General features: G+C 39.3%; 2 protein-coding genes and 2 long non-coding RNA genes across 4 annotated transcripts in view; 3 read left to right on the plus strand and 1 right to left on the minus strand.

Moving 5' to 3' along the window:
• Window positions 1–13,180, plus strand: part of LOC135494186 (uncharacterized) — a 56,088-nt gene extending 42,908 nt beyond the window's left edge. The window contains exon 7 of the mRNA XM_064782036.1: window positions 12,004–13,180. Within this exon, the coding sequence (XP_064638106.1) occupies window positions 12,004–12,387 (384 nt within the window). The 3' untranslated portion in view covers window positions 12,388–13,180. The remainder of the gene's footprint in view (window positions 1–12,003) is intronic.
• LOC135494185 (protein draper-like) overlaps window positions 1–14,936 on the minus strand; it is a 71,162-nt gene that overhangs the window by 32,979 nt on the left and 23,247 nt on the right. The gene's annotated exons all lie outside the window — the stretch shown is intronic.
• On the plus strand, window positions 2,806–4,195 carry LOC135493237 (uncharacterized). The gene is made up of 3 exons (XR_010448211.1): window positions 2,806–2,855; window positions 3,173–3,315; window positions 4,117–4,195. It is a non-coding gene; the product is annotated as an uncharacterized LOC135493237 (long non-coding RNA).
• On the plus strand, window positions 8,924–10,599 carry LOC135493093 (uncharacterized). The gene is made up of 2 exons (XR_010448182.1): window positions 8,924–8,976; window positions 10,480–10,599. It is a non-coding gene; the product is annotated as an uncharacterized LOC135493093 (long non-coding RNA).

Here is a 14,936-nt window from a genome sequence, read left to right on the forward strand (position 1 = left end):
AGGCCGTTACAAACATTCCGTTTTAAAGCAAACGCCTGCTTCAAAGTCACTGATCTCTATGAAACTATTTAGATATAATGTCAAAGATAACATTTATATGAAATGGTTTTCGACAATTTTGAGGAGAAGTGATGGCACTGGTTTGAGATTAATTTTCGAAAAGCGTTTTCTACTCCACATCATCGCATATTGTTGTGGATTAGCAGTTAAGTATATTGTCGGTGCCTAATGGACCATCTAAGGATATCGCATGGTTCCATTTGTTGTCATCTAATGGGATATTCATATCTTATTAATGTTGACCGACTACAACTAGTTATATAGCAGGTTTATTTTCGCGTTCGCGGTAAAAAACGAAAAAAAAACATGAAAAAATGCTAAACGTCTCGTTTTTTGTGGTTAGATGATCACATGTTGAAATACCATATTATCTCCATCAACATTTTTCAAATTTGATGTAATTGTTATTTAATGGGATATTTGATAGTTTTGTGATTTTTTGAAGCCAATCACACTTCTGCCAAAATTCTGGAGCTGTGGGATCAGGAAACTTGCCGTGACATGACTCTTTATTTGAAAGACTCTGACTAGATGAAATACAGAAATGGCTTATTTTGCAATTTAATTTCAAAGTTTCAAATTAGCGGCTAGAAATGATGCTTTGCAATTGAATGTTAAACAGTTTTTTTTCAAATCATGTAGAAAATGACATTATTCCTAAACTGGAAGTGAAATTATTGATAAAATCTAGAATGCAAATAGATTTGAGTATGGTGTACAATTAAAGATTTTTAAAATGTAAACAACTGTTTTTTGGTTTTCAACATACATGTAGGTATTGGTCTGTATTATGCAAATAGATACTGTAAATATTAGCACTGTCTACTAGCGTAAATTTGGCCTGTTCCGGTTGAGCCGAGGCAAAGGAAGTGTCCTCTCATTGGGAGATCGCAGAGTGGTACTACATATTTGTCCAAGCATTCAATCACTCAGTCTTTTCATCTCAATTTGTAGATCAGTAGCGAGAGAACTGGCAAAATACCACAGTAAAAAAACAAGTGACATTGCTAAAGAGAAATATGGCCACCTCTTCCCAATGGTTCCAGAGCTAAAGATCAAAGCGGAGGCGTTTTTAGCTCAGCTGACTAAGTCAGCCGAGCTTGTCAAATAAGTTGTTCAGTGGCGTCCGTCTGTCCATCCATCCATCCATCCATCCGTCAATCCGTTAGACCCATGGTGCACATTTTGTAACCATAAGACCTAGAGACTTCAATTTTGCATTTCTGGATACTTCTGGTCAAACTCTACTTTCAAAACAAAATTTGTCGCCATTCGACCTACTTCCTGCGAGCGAGAGTGCATGAAGGAAACTGGCCTATATCGGCCTAGGAGCAGCAGAATTAGTCGAAATATGCTCTAATATTAAGATAAAATTCTTGAAAATCTATTTTATTGAGAAAAAGTTCAAAATTTTAACAGGAGAGGGCGCTACCTGCCTTTTAATTATTTCTGCCGATTCAAATTCCCGCCCGATGACGTCAGCCATCAATGAAGTATCCTATTTGCCAGTTCTCAAAACATGGCAGCTACACAACAAAAGCAGTAGCTCCAGGAATAAATCACTGTTCACTTCAGCTTCGTAATCGATTGTACCCCCACTTTATTGTGTTTTGTGTGGTGTTCCTATTCAATCAACGATGTAAGGCCTTATTATGTTGGTTTTAATTGAGAAGGTGCATTATAAGCGGCGTACGAAATACCGAAGCGGAGACTAAATGGCGGCATGTTGTTTACGCCTGGAGCTCAATGACACTCAAGTACCCAATTTTCTGCTTAAAAAGTAGTCTGGTAGGCGATATTATCACTAGTTCGTTTCAGTGGTAGTCATAAGGTCTTAACTTTCAGAAATTAGTTCTTGAAAATTTGGCCACATTTCTGTGAAAACGATATCGGAAGTGCATGCTCTGTTCGCGATGACATCGCCGATGTATTTTGAAGTGGAGAATTCCCACAGTAGGCCTATGTGCAGTGAATCGGCATGATTCTGTTCGCCTATTAAGTTTTAGTTCTACGATTCTTTCATGAGTAAAAAGTAGACATTCTAAGCAATACAATAATGTCACTCCCATAAAAATTGATTGGAAATTGAGGGAGCTACGGCATTCTGTTCGGCAACTGGCAGCGCTGAAAAAATACATTGCATACTGTACAATACCAAATGGCACATTTTAAAAAGCGCTCATTGGACAACGTAGGGAATCACCAGAAATGACGTCATCGCTGGTCTAAATAGAAAACTACGGTGGCGCAGTAGAGCACAAGAAAAGGTTTAGCATTAACTTCCTCGTGCAAGCTTCAGCAACAAAACGATTTCTCATGAATGATTTATTTGATCATCATCAGCTTGTTTCCCCTGATAGATAAAAAAATGATTTACAATTTCCATCAAAGTTTTCTATTTTGTGTATAGTCACATGTTATTTAACTGGCAAGGAGCCAAACAGTTTTGAATATTCGCGGGAAAATACTTCGTACTTGTAAACGAGGCTATGACAATGAGTGTTCTCATTCATGGCATAAACTTCATGTTTCGGTAAATATTTTCATACGATGATTTCACCCGAATTATGGTCAGGATTAAGGAATGAACAGTGGCATAATTATGTCAACCAAAAACATTGGTACCGTAGTGAACGCAAAAGGATATCAAATACCATGGAGCATGCCATTTCCATGCATTATGAACTGAACACCGGGAAGATATTAATGATATTAACTCAGCTGAGCGCCAGGCCCTTGGGCCTCTTGTTGAGTAATTGGCCGGAAACGCTAGGCGAAGAAGAGGCTGATGAATTGTGAGTAGGTTGTTGAGACTACAACCCAAATATTTGTTTTAGCAGTGCATGAAATACCAGAGCTCGAATTAGCATGGGGGGGACTTTCGTTCAGCAATGTGTGAATGACCGGAATTTTGGCTCTTGAATTACCCAATTTCCTTTTTTTGCCCTATTTGTTCCCTTTATGGCAACTATTCGACAGTTCCCATGCAACAGCCCTTACTATTTACTTACATTTTTGAGACCTAAAACACCTCCTTCAAAACCTGCCCGCTCGACACTTATCTTACAATGATTTACAAATTTTGTTGTAACTCATTTCTTCATCCTATTAGATTTAAGACGAAATACCCAAGCAAAGCATGGATAGAATCTGAGTGGAAAGAGATGTTTGCTATGATGGAAGGGACTGGTGTGCCACTTACGTTATGTCATCATGATGCCCATCCGTCCAATATGCTTTACCTGCCCGAAGACGGTGAGTACGCAATTTCTGTGCAAGAAAATGTCCTGTGCTTCTCATCCAAATTTTAAGGAATGGCTGAATTATCAGGGGCATTATACCAAGTTGTCGGCTGCCCAATCACGAACACCTTCGACTCAACAAATTGATTTGCACATAAAATGGAAATATGCATTATCTGACGTTTCCGATTTTGATCCCGAACACAAGTGAGCCCTTCTTGTATTATTGTAGCGACCATCTTTGTTCAAATCGATGCGTTGGCGACGCTCTGCCCAGAGGCGAGGAACGCCATCATGACGTCATTGGGTTGTTTTCGATTACCCCAATTATACTGGTACTATACACCTTTCCAGAAATGGGGCGCTGAGTGTCCGAAATAGTGATGCCGAAATGGGAAATTAGGCCTTATGGTGGAGGGACAAAGGAGATAGTCATGGTTGACCAACACACTTGAATGCCTTTGATGACGGATAAGGGGGAAAAAGTTAGTTCCAATGCAAACCACCAATTTCGGGAAGCATGTATATATGACACTGGGAATCGGAGGTGCGCAAAGATTCCCGCCTTGGCCAGGCATGCCAAGAGTTGTGAAAGCTAAAAATAACAAATAACACGTTTTTCTACTTTTTATAAGAGTCGAAACACGTTAAGTTAAAAACTTAATGAAATAGGGCATGTGTGTAACGGCATTTCTATTTTCCTAAACCAGCTGCAGCAATTTCGAACGGCGTACCCCTTTAAATGTAAAACATCAAATGTAACCGCATACATATTGGTTTTTAAACTTTAAGTCATTTGCCATCCTTCTTCTAGATCGGGTCATTTTTGTCGACTACGAGATGTCAGGATTTTCTTGGCCGACTCAGGATTTGGCTACTTTCCTAGAATTTTCTGCGAAATTAAGGTTTTTGAGCTTCTGAAAAACCATTAAAAGCTTTTTTGAGGCCATACATAGGCTCGATGTATAGCGTTGCGGATCGAAGCCTATTTTAATTGGCTACCAGAAATGCTCGTAAACTACCATTGATTTGGATCGTCTACTGATATCTGTTACATCTGAAGCGAGAAACACCTGCTGATCAACATAACGGAAATAAACAATCATAAAAAAAGTCGTATGCGAAGGGCATTAGTAAGTGTCAACATCACTTTCTAGTACAATGTATATGGCTAATAAAAGTCGAGTTTTTTCATACCGAACTTTTGAGCAGAGTTGAGGGTCCAAAGAATGAAGTAAATTTCGATCAATGTGAATATATATATGATCTAAACGAACCAGTGTTGTTGAGACCACTTTCCTTATCTGTTGCTCTTTCCGTAAAGGATTGGTCATCGACCGTGTCTTCCCAGAGCCGCATCCACCAGCACTGAGAAAGATATTTCTGAGGGAGTACGTGGAAACGCAGAGGATTCTAGGAGATCTAGATCATGACGTCACGGACCATGATGTGGAGAGACTCTTCGTCCTAGTCGAGAAAGCAGCATTAGTGAGTTTTCAAAACTGCTTCTTTCACGTCTCCGTTACTCCGTTAGCTTAACTGACCGAAATGCATTTGAGATGATCAAAATCATCTAAATCATGACGATCAACAGTCAGTCAGTGAGTTATCACGTTTGGGTTATATATTCATACCTTCATGTACATGTACATGCATACTAGTAGTCCATTTCACAGAAAAATGGCACTGCAGGCAAAAAGGCCTGATAGCCACGATAGCTGGGGAAGGTTGTCATAATTTCGCTTCAAATGGCGTGTTCTTAGTCATGCTTTGTCCGTATCAGGCAGTGCCTTTAGATGCTTCGGACTATTTGTGTCATTTTGTTTAGCTGCTGCATGTTCTGTGTTAATCACCAAAAGTCCGAGTGACGTTTTATTTCGAAATATTGAGTATAGTGTATTCGACTTTGGTTTCGCTAAGCAATTGGGCTGCTATTTCATCATGTTGATTGAAAACACATCCATCCTATTGGGCTGAGTTGCCTTTAAAATTGACTGAACCATATGAACAACCTACCATACATGCCAGAAGATCACTTCGAAAATGTTCGCTGATGCACATTAGAAACTCAGCCAAAACCACGCGAGTGAGTCCAATTATGATGCATGTTCAGGTTACGAGCGAAAACAGATTCACATCCCCTCCAAGCATGCCATCAACTTGTACTCTTGTGATTTGAGCAAACTTCAGCAAATCGAAAAATTACTCCCGTATGCCGTATCCGTATCGATTTTACGTATGGCCGCGTCACAACTTACCTTACATCATACGTTGAGTCAATGGCTACGCCATACGGGAAAGATGTTTTGATTTGCTGAAACTCGCACACGTTGAACACTTTTAACCGATAGAATCACTAACGCTCTTGTCCGAGAGTCAGCAGGCTATGCTGTGTGCGTTGTAGTGCGAAGATGTCGAGAGTATTGAGGCAACTTCCTTCATGTGCGATGGCGAATATTAGGCTGCTTATAAATATAGATCGTTCCCTTGCGGATCCAGTGAGCCAAACAAAGGTTTATTCTTTTATGTGGCGCGCCACAAGGTCACCAGCGAACACGGAAAAAGGAAAACCGCCACAAGCGAAAAGTATATGACTACGCAGCCTTTGCGATCATTCCCGGAGTGGATTTCGGGTGGGTAGCAGATGGTTCAATCCCCTTTAGACGCTCTGTAATGGTGTACTTTACCATTAAGAGAAAAAAAAACAGTTTCGTTCTGTGGGAATTGCTTCACTCCTAAATATTTACCACCCAACCTATCATACCGCACCTGGTTCTTTTTTCAGCCACACTTCTTGTTTTATATTGCCTGTGTCATTGTGTGTGCCAGGGGCCCTGAGAGAAACGGCGTCCCCAAAAAGGACTTGCTGCGGTAAGTTTAGAGTTCTGGATACTAAAGAAGGATGAAAAAGGCCTCCCCGCCAGGGGGTCGGACGAGATGGCCTGCTTTAAGTCTCCTTTTGCCACTCAAATGTTCGTTATGACGGCTGTCAAGTAAGAGTAATATCCTACTAATCAATCTGAATGCTAGACTAACCAACCACTAGAATGGGCAATACTGAACTAGTTTTTGAAAAATTCATTATCACAGCATAGTTAAATCCCTGTATACCCCATGATGAAATCCATGTAATTCTAGCAGTTTCCAGGTTGATATGTCTACATAATCAAGAATAGGCGGACTGCAAAAAAACATTCATGAATAACTTTGAAATATTCAATATAACACAAAATATAATTATACGATATTATGGATCACCACTTTTGGCAAATTTCATGTTTCGCGAGATTCATGTAGTCAAATACCGTTGCCACTTCCAGAAGTATAATGTACTGATGGTGACGAGATTGAGATAATTGCTGTAGAAATAGCATTTGAAATGAACGGATCAATTTGCCCCCTATCTGTAGGGACCAATCAAACATTTCGTTGATGGACTGGTAACCTGCATACTAATCAGCATGTTTCTTGTTCGTTCGTGGTTGGACAGGTACTGTATATATTCGACCAATCAGCCCTCTTGTTAAAACCGTTGTTGGACAGCTACTCTAATCCTACGGACCAATCAGCTTTTTTTTTGTTTCAGGCGCACTTGCAATGAACACGGATGGTACATGAGAAAGAAGGAGATAATCCTGGCTTTAGAAGTCCCACAATAAATTTGGTGAAACATAATGTAGACATATGAATAAGTGGTCGTACCGGGAAATCAGAAAAGGCGTAGATTTGTGTTGGGCAAAGCAGAGTCACATTTCAATAGCCCAACTTAGCTTGAAGAGATTTTTATATAAAGATAAAAATCAAAGCCTTTCTGATATCCCGCGACAGCAATTTATACCAGTGTATACACTATCACCACAATACTGACACACGCCGATGGATAGTAGACCCGGCCAGTTTCCTGTAGTTTTTTCCCTTTTTACACACCACAACACTGCATGACACACGTTGATTGACAGTGGGCCAGCTTCCTTTAGTATCTTCCATTTCAACATTACCACAGCGCTGCATGACACACATTGATGGACAGTGGGCCAGCTTCCTTTAGTATCTTCCATTTCAACATTACCACAACACTGCATGACACACGTTGATGGACAGTGGACCAGCTTCCTTTAGTATCTTCCATTTCAACATTACCACAGCGCTGCATGACACACATTGATGGATAATGGACCAGCTTTCTTTAGTATCTTCCATTTCAACATTACCACAGCACTGCATGACACACGTTGATGGATAATGGACCAGCTTTCTTTAGTATCTTCCATTTCAACATTACCACAGCACTGCATGACACACGTTGATGGATAGTGGGCCAGCTTTCTTAAGTATCTTCCATTTCAACATTACCACAGCACTGCATGACACACGTTGATGGATAGTGGACTTTTGTTTTACACCGAAATAGCGAGCTTAAACCCTTTGTTTGTTAATTTATCACAAACAGATAAATTTGTTATGTTATGCACAGAGCACCAAGTAAGGCAAGATTTGCAACACGAAGTACGAAGTGAGTCATCGAATCCTGTGCTAATCCATTTACACGACACTCATAAATCAGCGACAATACTTACATGTAGTTGTACACGGAATCGAGGAAATATTCGAGAGAAAGAATCGTCGATAAAGTACATTACATACTTCGTACTTCGTCGTTCTTCGCAAGGGTTACGAAACCTGCCTATTGCTGAGATGTCGGTTATAAAGCATGGGCGTATTTTGGATGTTTCTACATTTATCCGATCGACGTCAACAACATGTCTAAAATAACTCAATATGCAAATATATATTGTTCGAAGTGTTGCAAAATAAAGATAGCATTTCGTGGATATTTAGATAACCGCTTAATTAATCGGGATCTCCAGCATCTGCGCGCATCAAAAGGGCCGACAAGTCAACTTCAACCTCGGGACTGATTTAGTTTTCTTTCAATCCAAGACCAAATGGCGACAGCAGCGCCCCATGGCAGAGGGGGCATCATTCTTCAATTTAAACACATCTGATTCTCAATTTAAGACGAATTATATTCAAAATGGAAAATACCATTCAACATGTTCAACTGGTATAGTGAGACCAAGCATTGATCTCAAACTGAACTATTTTTGTGCAGATTGGTTTAATACAGGTGCACGACCTGCACTTGTTTATGTCGTTATATCCATTCGAAAAGGCGCAAAGGCCTTCAAGTCGAGTATTTCGAAAAAGGCTGAGCCACAAGTCGCTAGAGTTAACACATAGCGGCTCAACCGTTCGTGGTGCAATCACTGCATGGGTCCTGACCAGAATATGACTGTGCCAAATAAGGCCGAACACCCATTGTCTGTGTGCGGCTAGCTTATTCAATTTACAACATTCTGTTGTTTTGGATATTGCCCATAACATTGCACCACCCCAGCGATACGTTACCTCGGATATAAAGTTTTATGTAAGACGAGAAGGTGATGAGCTAGAGTGGAGAGAAGGCGGTCGGCACTTTTGTAAAATAGGAAAGGATAACAGGGCAATGATTCAACTAAGACACTTTTCGGAATTTGTATTAGGCGTGCACCCAAGCGCATCGACAACACTTCCACCCTTCAGAGCGCACATGATCACCATTATTAGTGACATCAGTGAGACCGCGCGTTCCCTCGCCATCTTCATCGTTTTTGACTCGGCCTACATGATAAAGGTAAAATCGAATTTGATGAATAAAGTCCGGCATAAACCCACAAGTAGGTCTAGGTGATGAGCACTGCACCGACTTTGGCTGGCGGGAGTGTTCCAAATACTGTCTTTATTCCAACCTCATGGTCTTTGTTTAATGTTTCCTTTTTTTCAAAATACCTAAGGGTACAATGGTATTCATTTTGAGAGGAGGTAAATATTTATTACATGAGCGAAAATGGAACTACTTTAAATATCACTTTAAATCACCGTTTTCGCGATATTTTAAATCTTGATATTTTCATGTGATATTACAAAACTAGACTTTTCTTGAAATGGATATTTAGAGGAGCTGTTCGTAAACCCAATACGAAAGTTTGAGGCTAAACCGACTCATACTTGTACGAACTGTGCATGTGGCGTAGGTGCTCCAAAATTTTTTGAGGATAGTGTATATTTTAGGAGAAATGTGGAAATGTGGAATGTGTTCATTTACTACCAAGGTGTAAATACGTACACACTTTGCGAATGCCGAAAAAACCCAACACACTCATAGCAAACGCCTACCTGGTACACCCTTAGGTTAAAACGTGTACTAGCATGCATCGCCTCAATAGACATACCTCGGTGTGACTTATTAAAATCCAACAAATTCAACCCTCTTCTAAGTCCTGTTGTAGTCGTCTGATAAACATTCTAGATTAAAATAATATCTCATCTATTGATTTCTTTGACATCTTTGGCATCACACATCAATCATACACCCTCAGCATGACATGTATGCCGACATTAAATTATCGTCATCATGATTGTAACCATTTAAATAGATAGTCACCGCGTTCACATTAAAAAAAATCATAACTTAATACAAGTCGTATATTTCAAAGAGTTTCAACGCAAAACGTATTCATCCTATGGTTTATGACTTCACATAAAACCGGTCGATATATCCCTGTTTAATTATCTCCAGTCACGAAGGCTGTCTACGAGAAGAAAACAGTATTTCCGCCGACTTGATATATTGGTGACGGGAATGACCTTTTGTCTGATCTCGAGAAAAACAGAAACATTCCACTGGATGACTCAAATGAACGAAATGATAAATATTAAAGAACGCCCTAAAATGATGTATATCAAAACAGATGTAAACGTTTGAAATCTCCGAGGATGGTCATGTCAGCCATTTTGTTTCTAATTGTACCTGTTGCTACAGATGACGTTGATTACGTCTGCTTAATAGCGATTTGTCTGGGTGTGGCAAAAAGCAAGCGATTTTCGTGGCAGAATATATTCGCGAACCTGACCTACTCGTGAAATTCACGGACGAAAATAACCTGCACGCGAAATTTTTCTGTTCTACAGTATTCAGTTAGATTTCGAAGTTTTCCTTATTTGTGCACTTTGTTCGCTGAAAACTACTTGACATGTAGAATAGGAGGTGCCTGGCAGCCGAAAGCCTGGTAATATTGCCCTTTATAGTACCAATACTGCTCTAAAGGAGAATTGATAAGTACTGTCCTTATTTCAGAAAGTGAAACAAATGCTCCGTGGAAGGAAATGCATGGTGGGTGTCATCACTGGTCAGGAAGTCATCCTGGAGCCAAGGGTCGCGTCGAAGATCAAAGTTGAGGGAAGAAGATGGACAGGAGAGGATGATGTTCAGGTTAGTCTCCCAGACGACATCTGTCCTCTTCACGACTCGGCTTTGGTTCGCCCCTTAGCAAAGTTTTACGCTTCGCGCAGCAGAGTCTCGGCACAACTTGGCCTTAATTTCGCCGACCTCCCCTTTAACGAAATGAGCACAAAGCTTGTCGAAGTTCTGAACACAAATTTGTTTATCGAAGGATCTGGTATCCTCTGTAATTGTGTTTCTGTCTCAGAATAAAATTCCGAAGAGTATCGGATAGAAGCCTGCGTTCCTTGATATTGTACTGAAGAACCAATGTATTCGGGGCCCCAAAACATTAAACCTGCCGCAGAACAACCCTGCAGATTATAAATGTACTGCAATTCCTCAGACAAGCAAGAACATTCTGTTGTCTGTTGCTGCATCTACCGTGGTAATTTAATTCTTGATTTCAGGACGTGACCCCATATCAACTCGACATGTTGGTATTCAAACCGGTGTAATGTTTTTGAGTGTTTCTGTTTTTGAGTGCCTCATTGTTTGGGAACGCTCAAAAATAGATTGACAAGTTTTTCTGTGTATCCCCCCTATTGAAAAGTCGTGGTCTCTCTAGCTGCCTATTGTTTGGAAACACTGACACATGGGGAACAACCACAGATGTTACACCGGTCTATCGGAAAATAACAATGGTCCGGGAAGAGAACACAAATATACAGGATTCGAGAATGTGCAGTCTAGCCATCATTCAAAATAATTAATCACAGAAATTTGTCGTCGACGAGGACACATTCAAACTTAGCAAAGCAACAGAAAATGAGGTACATGTACAATTTAGGCAATTCTACTTGGCTTAACACTTTTGGGCTAGTCCTCTTTAAACAAAATAAAATCTTAAACAGCCGATATTTCTATATCAAACGAACTTCCAAAGGAAGAAGGAACCCAATAACCATATAGGGTAGGCTGGGCCGAACAAGAAGTCATGAACATCGGACAAATTGGTGTCGTATCCATTGTCTATCCAAATTCAACATGGTGCATGACATCAAACAACCATGTGCATATTATGTAAGGGCCTGACTTGATTTCCGAAAACAAAGATATTCAGAAATGGCCTTAGATAAGTGAATGACTAGAGTACATGAAGAGTAGGTAATTCAGAATAGAACTGACCCCTAAATCAAAAAAAATCAAAAAGAGGTACAATTATGTAAATCTACTTTACCTGTTTTTAATACCGTGTAGGCCTTAGGTTACGGATCTGCAGGTTAGTTAAAAAGAAGCTACTTGCCAGCTTTTTTTTTCAAAAAGAGGTTACAATTATGTAAATCTACTTTACCTGTTTTTAATGCCGTGTAGGCCTATGGTTACATATCTGCAGGTTAAGTTAAAAAGAAGCTACTTGCCAACAACTTTTTTTTTCAGGTCATAATCCCTGAATACCCTGAGTCAAGAACCGAATTTGTCGCACCAGAAACAAGTGCAACAATCACCAATGTTTTAGTTGAATTAGATCGCCAGAGAAAGGATTTCAAGGAAATCATAGACACAATGAAGGAATATAGAGAGCAGACCGTTTCCCAAATGGGTGCGTTGATGGAGAATCAAAAGCACCAATTGGCAGAACAACGGGAACAGATCGACGCGTTGCGGATGGAACTTGTGGAACAGAAGATGGAATACCAGAAACTGGATGACGCGTTGCAGGATCTTTTTGAACAAAATACGAGAAAGAGGATTTTTGGTGTGTGGCAGAAAACCTCAAAACAGATTGATCAAAGGGGGAACGGCATAAACCGTTGTGAATAGATGGCGACTCAATCATTCCTATTGTTTGAGATGGGAGAGGTGAGAATTAGTCAGCCAGTTAAGTCTCCTGTACATAGAGGGTTTTTGATAACTTAGGGTCAAATAAATCAGCAAAAATTTACGAAACTTCACAAATGATTGTCACAAGTAGATACTTATTGACAGTTTGCTAAATTTTAATTCATTCTAATTGAAAAGTAATATGTTTCGCATATTTGTGGGAAAAAATGGAAAATCACCCAATTTTCAACCCCCCTATATATAGACACTAGAATTTTTTTGCAATAAAGCTGAAATCATTGTATATAATGCCAAGAGTACTATCAACCAGGTCTCACGTCGGGAATTCACATCAAATGAGTAGTTTCAGGGCCAGCGCAGCTAAAAAAGGCCCCAAATCCCGATTTCTCAAGAATTTACACTACAGGCTATGAGTTGACCAAAGTTTTCAACCTGTAGATGGACACATTGAATTTCCATTCGAATCGCTCCATTTTTTGTCTGTAATTACCTTGACATAATGAATTGTGTCAGAGGTCGGGAGCCAAGATTATTTGAACACCCTGCCTGAAAAGCCAACTTTATTGATATTTCCTATGCTTTTTCTATTAGGCCTGTCAGGACCAACTTAGCTAGTGTGCTCAGTGGCTTAATTGGCCAATCCCGCAATAGCTGGTATGAAAACAGTGTAGCAGGACTTAGAGTCAATCAAATCAATTCACCAGGTACGAGTCGATATTCTAGTTTCAGCAGCATTTGTGCTCTTCCATATTCAGAACCTGATTGCAACCCGATTAGCAGCTGGATAATTGAACAAACTCGACGAGATTAAAAAACCGCCTCAGAAAAAATGGTTTAAAAAAATTTTGGGAAAAAATAAAGTTAAAAACGAAACCAAGAAAAATCTTCAAGGTAGGGAAAATTCGTTCAACTGCTGTAATAGTAGTTTGGACGGGGTCTCCTAGTTAAAAGAAAGTTTTGCGGCTTGGTTGCAAAAATTGCAATATTGCAATTCAACGCGATAAAAAACATCCTTTGCTGCAGGATTTACCCAACTCAATGATTTTAATGGATTCCAGTCTGATTGGAATATTGAAGGGTTTCTGCAAGATCAACAAACAATCTACCAACTTGACCCCCCCCCCCCCCTCCTCGATTTAAGCGTTCACCAATGCCAACTAAGTCTTGAACATAAAACTGGAACAACATCAAACATTCCTTTATTCCATTGTATCAACAAACTCCAAACTTTTGAGGTAAGCGTAAGTGAACAGAGATGACTGGAGGTTTTTACAGCACCGAATTTACCTTTTTCTGCTGTATAACACTGTTCATTGGTTTCTATGTTAACCAGCCATCAATTTACTTCGAAGATATTTTGCCAAAGATTTGAAATTGATGAGGGGATAGTGCCCTTCATCACATTATTTGAATGACATCGATTGGTTATGTTAAGAGATCCAATGGTAAAGTCCAATGTTATATTTTTCATAAAAATTGGTGCATCAAAAAGTTGTTTTTGACTGTTTGGGAATTATATAATTATATGTGATAAATTTTGATATTGGTAATTAGTTTTACGGTCCGAATGATACATGTAAACACTAAATTGATTGAAAAAAATCATTCTTCCAAAATGGGAGATTTTTTTGGACCTATGAGAGCAGTAACCCCCAAAATAACAACCAATAACTTTCTTATAAATGAAGTGATGAAGACAAGATGTTTATGGGTACTGGAAGGGTACTGGTGCTTTTCGGGGGAATATATTTTTAAAAGGCATATTTTTGGAGGGTAACTAGTATTTTTTCCAAAAGTTATCTATTAAAAAAAGCAAAAAAACTTCGTCTTTGATTGTTGGAACCTTCATACGAACTTTTTTTATTGATAATTTTTAGTCATAACTTATCACATGGCATGAAATGAGAGATCTTCAAAGCCAGTTTTTCCAATTTTTTAAAAAGTACCTTGAGCAGTAGATAATTCATCATCCTATAAATGTTTAACAAAAAAACTAGATTGCCGCAGAAAAAGGTAATGAATTTGTGTATCATCATGATCATTAAAATGCAGTTATGTGAAAGAAAGAGTAGGAACTAGCTGAGGAAACCTTTTATTAAAAAAACAGCTTTAATTTATTGCTGGGATTGGCCCTCTCGAAGTGTCAACCACACAGAAAAGTCCAAATGACGCTCCAAAAATAGATCATTCAATTAACATATTCAACATGGCTATCTGAACCTTGTGTGAAATAAAATTTCGCAGCGACCTTGGCCACCAGCAAGTCATTTCCGGCGCATCACGAGAACTATTATCGCGCACACGCACTTCGGAAATCTAATAGGATGAATCATTATCTAAACAAATATGATTTTTAATGCAAATGTGTCAATTGGAGAGTATTTAAGCCATAAGAATGGTTTCCGATAATTAATAAGAGGACAATTACCATCTTCTCTTTGAGTTTTAAGTGTTTCAGAATGTAACCAGGGGCATAAAACGTCACTGCAACATCTTTCACAAACCTTTAATGTAGTGGTTTGCCAGTG

Source organism: Lineus longissimus, chromosome 9 (assembly GCF_910592395.1).
Source record: "Lineus longissimus chromosome 9, tnLinLong1.2, whole genome shotgun sequence".
NCBI classification, from domain to species: domain Eukaryota; kingdom Metazoa; phylum Nemertea; class Pilidiophora; order Heteronemertea; family Lineidae; genus Lineus; species Lineus longissimus.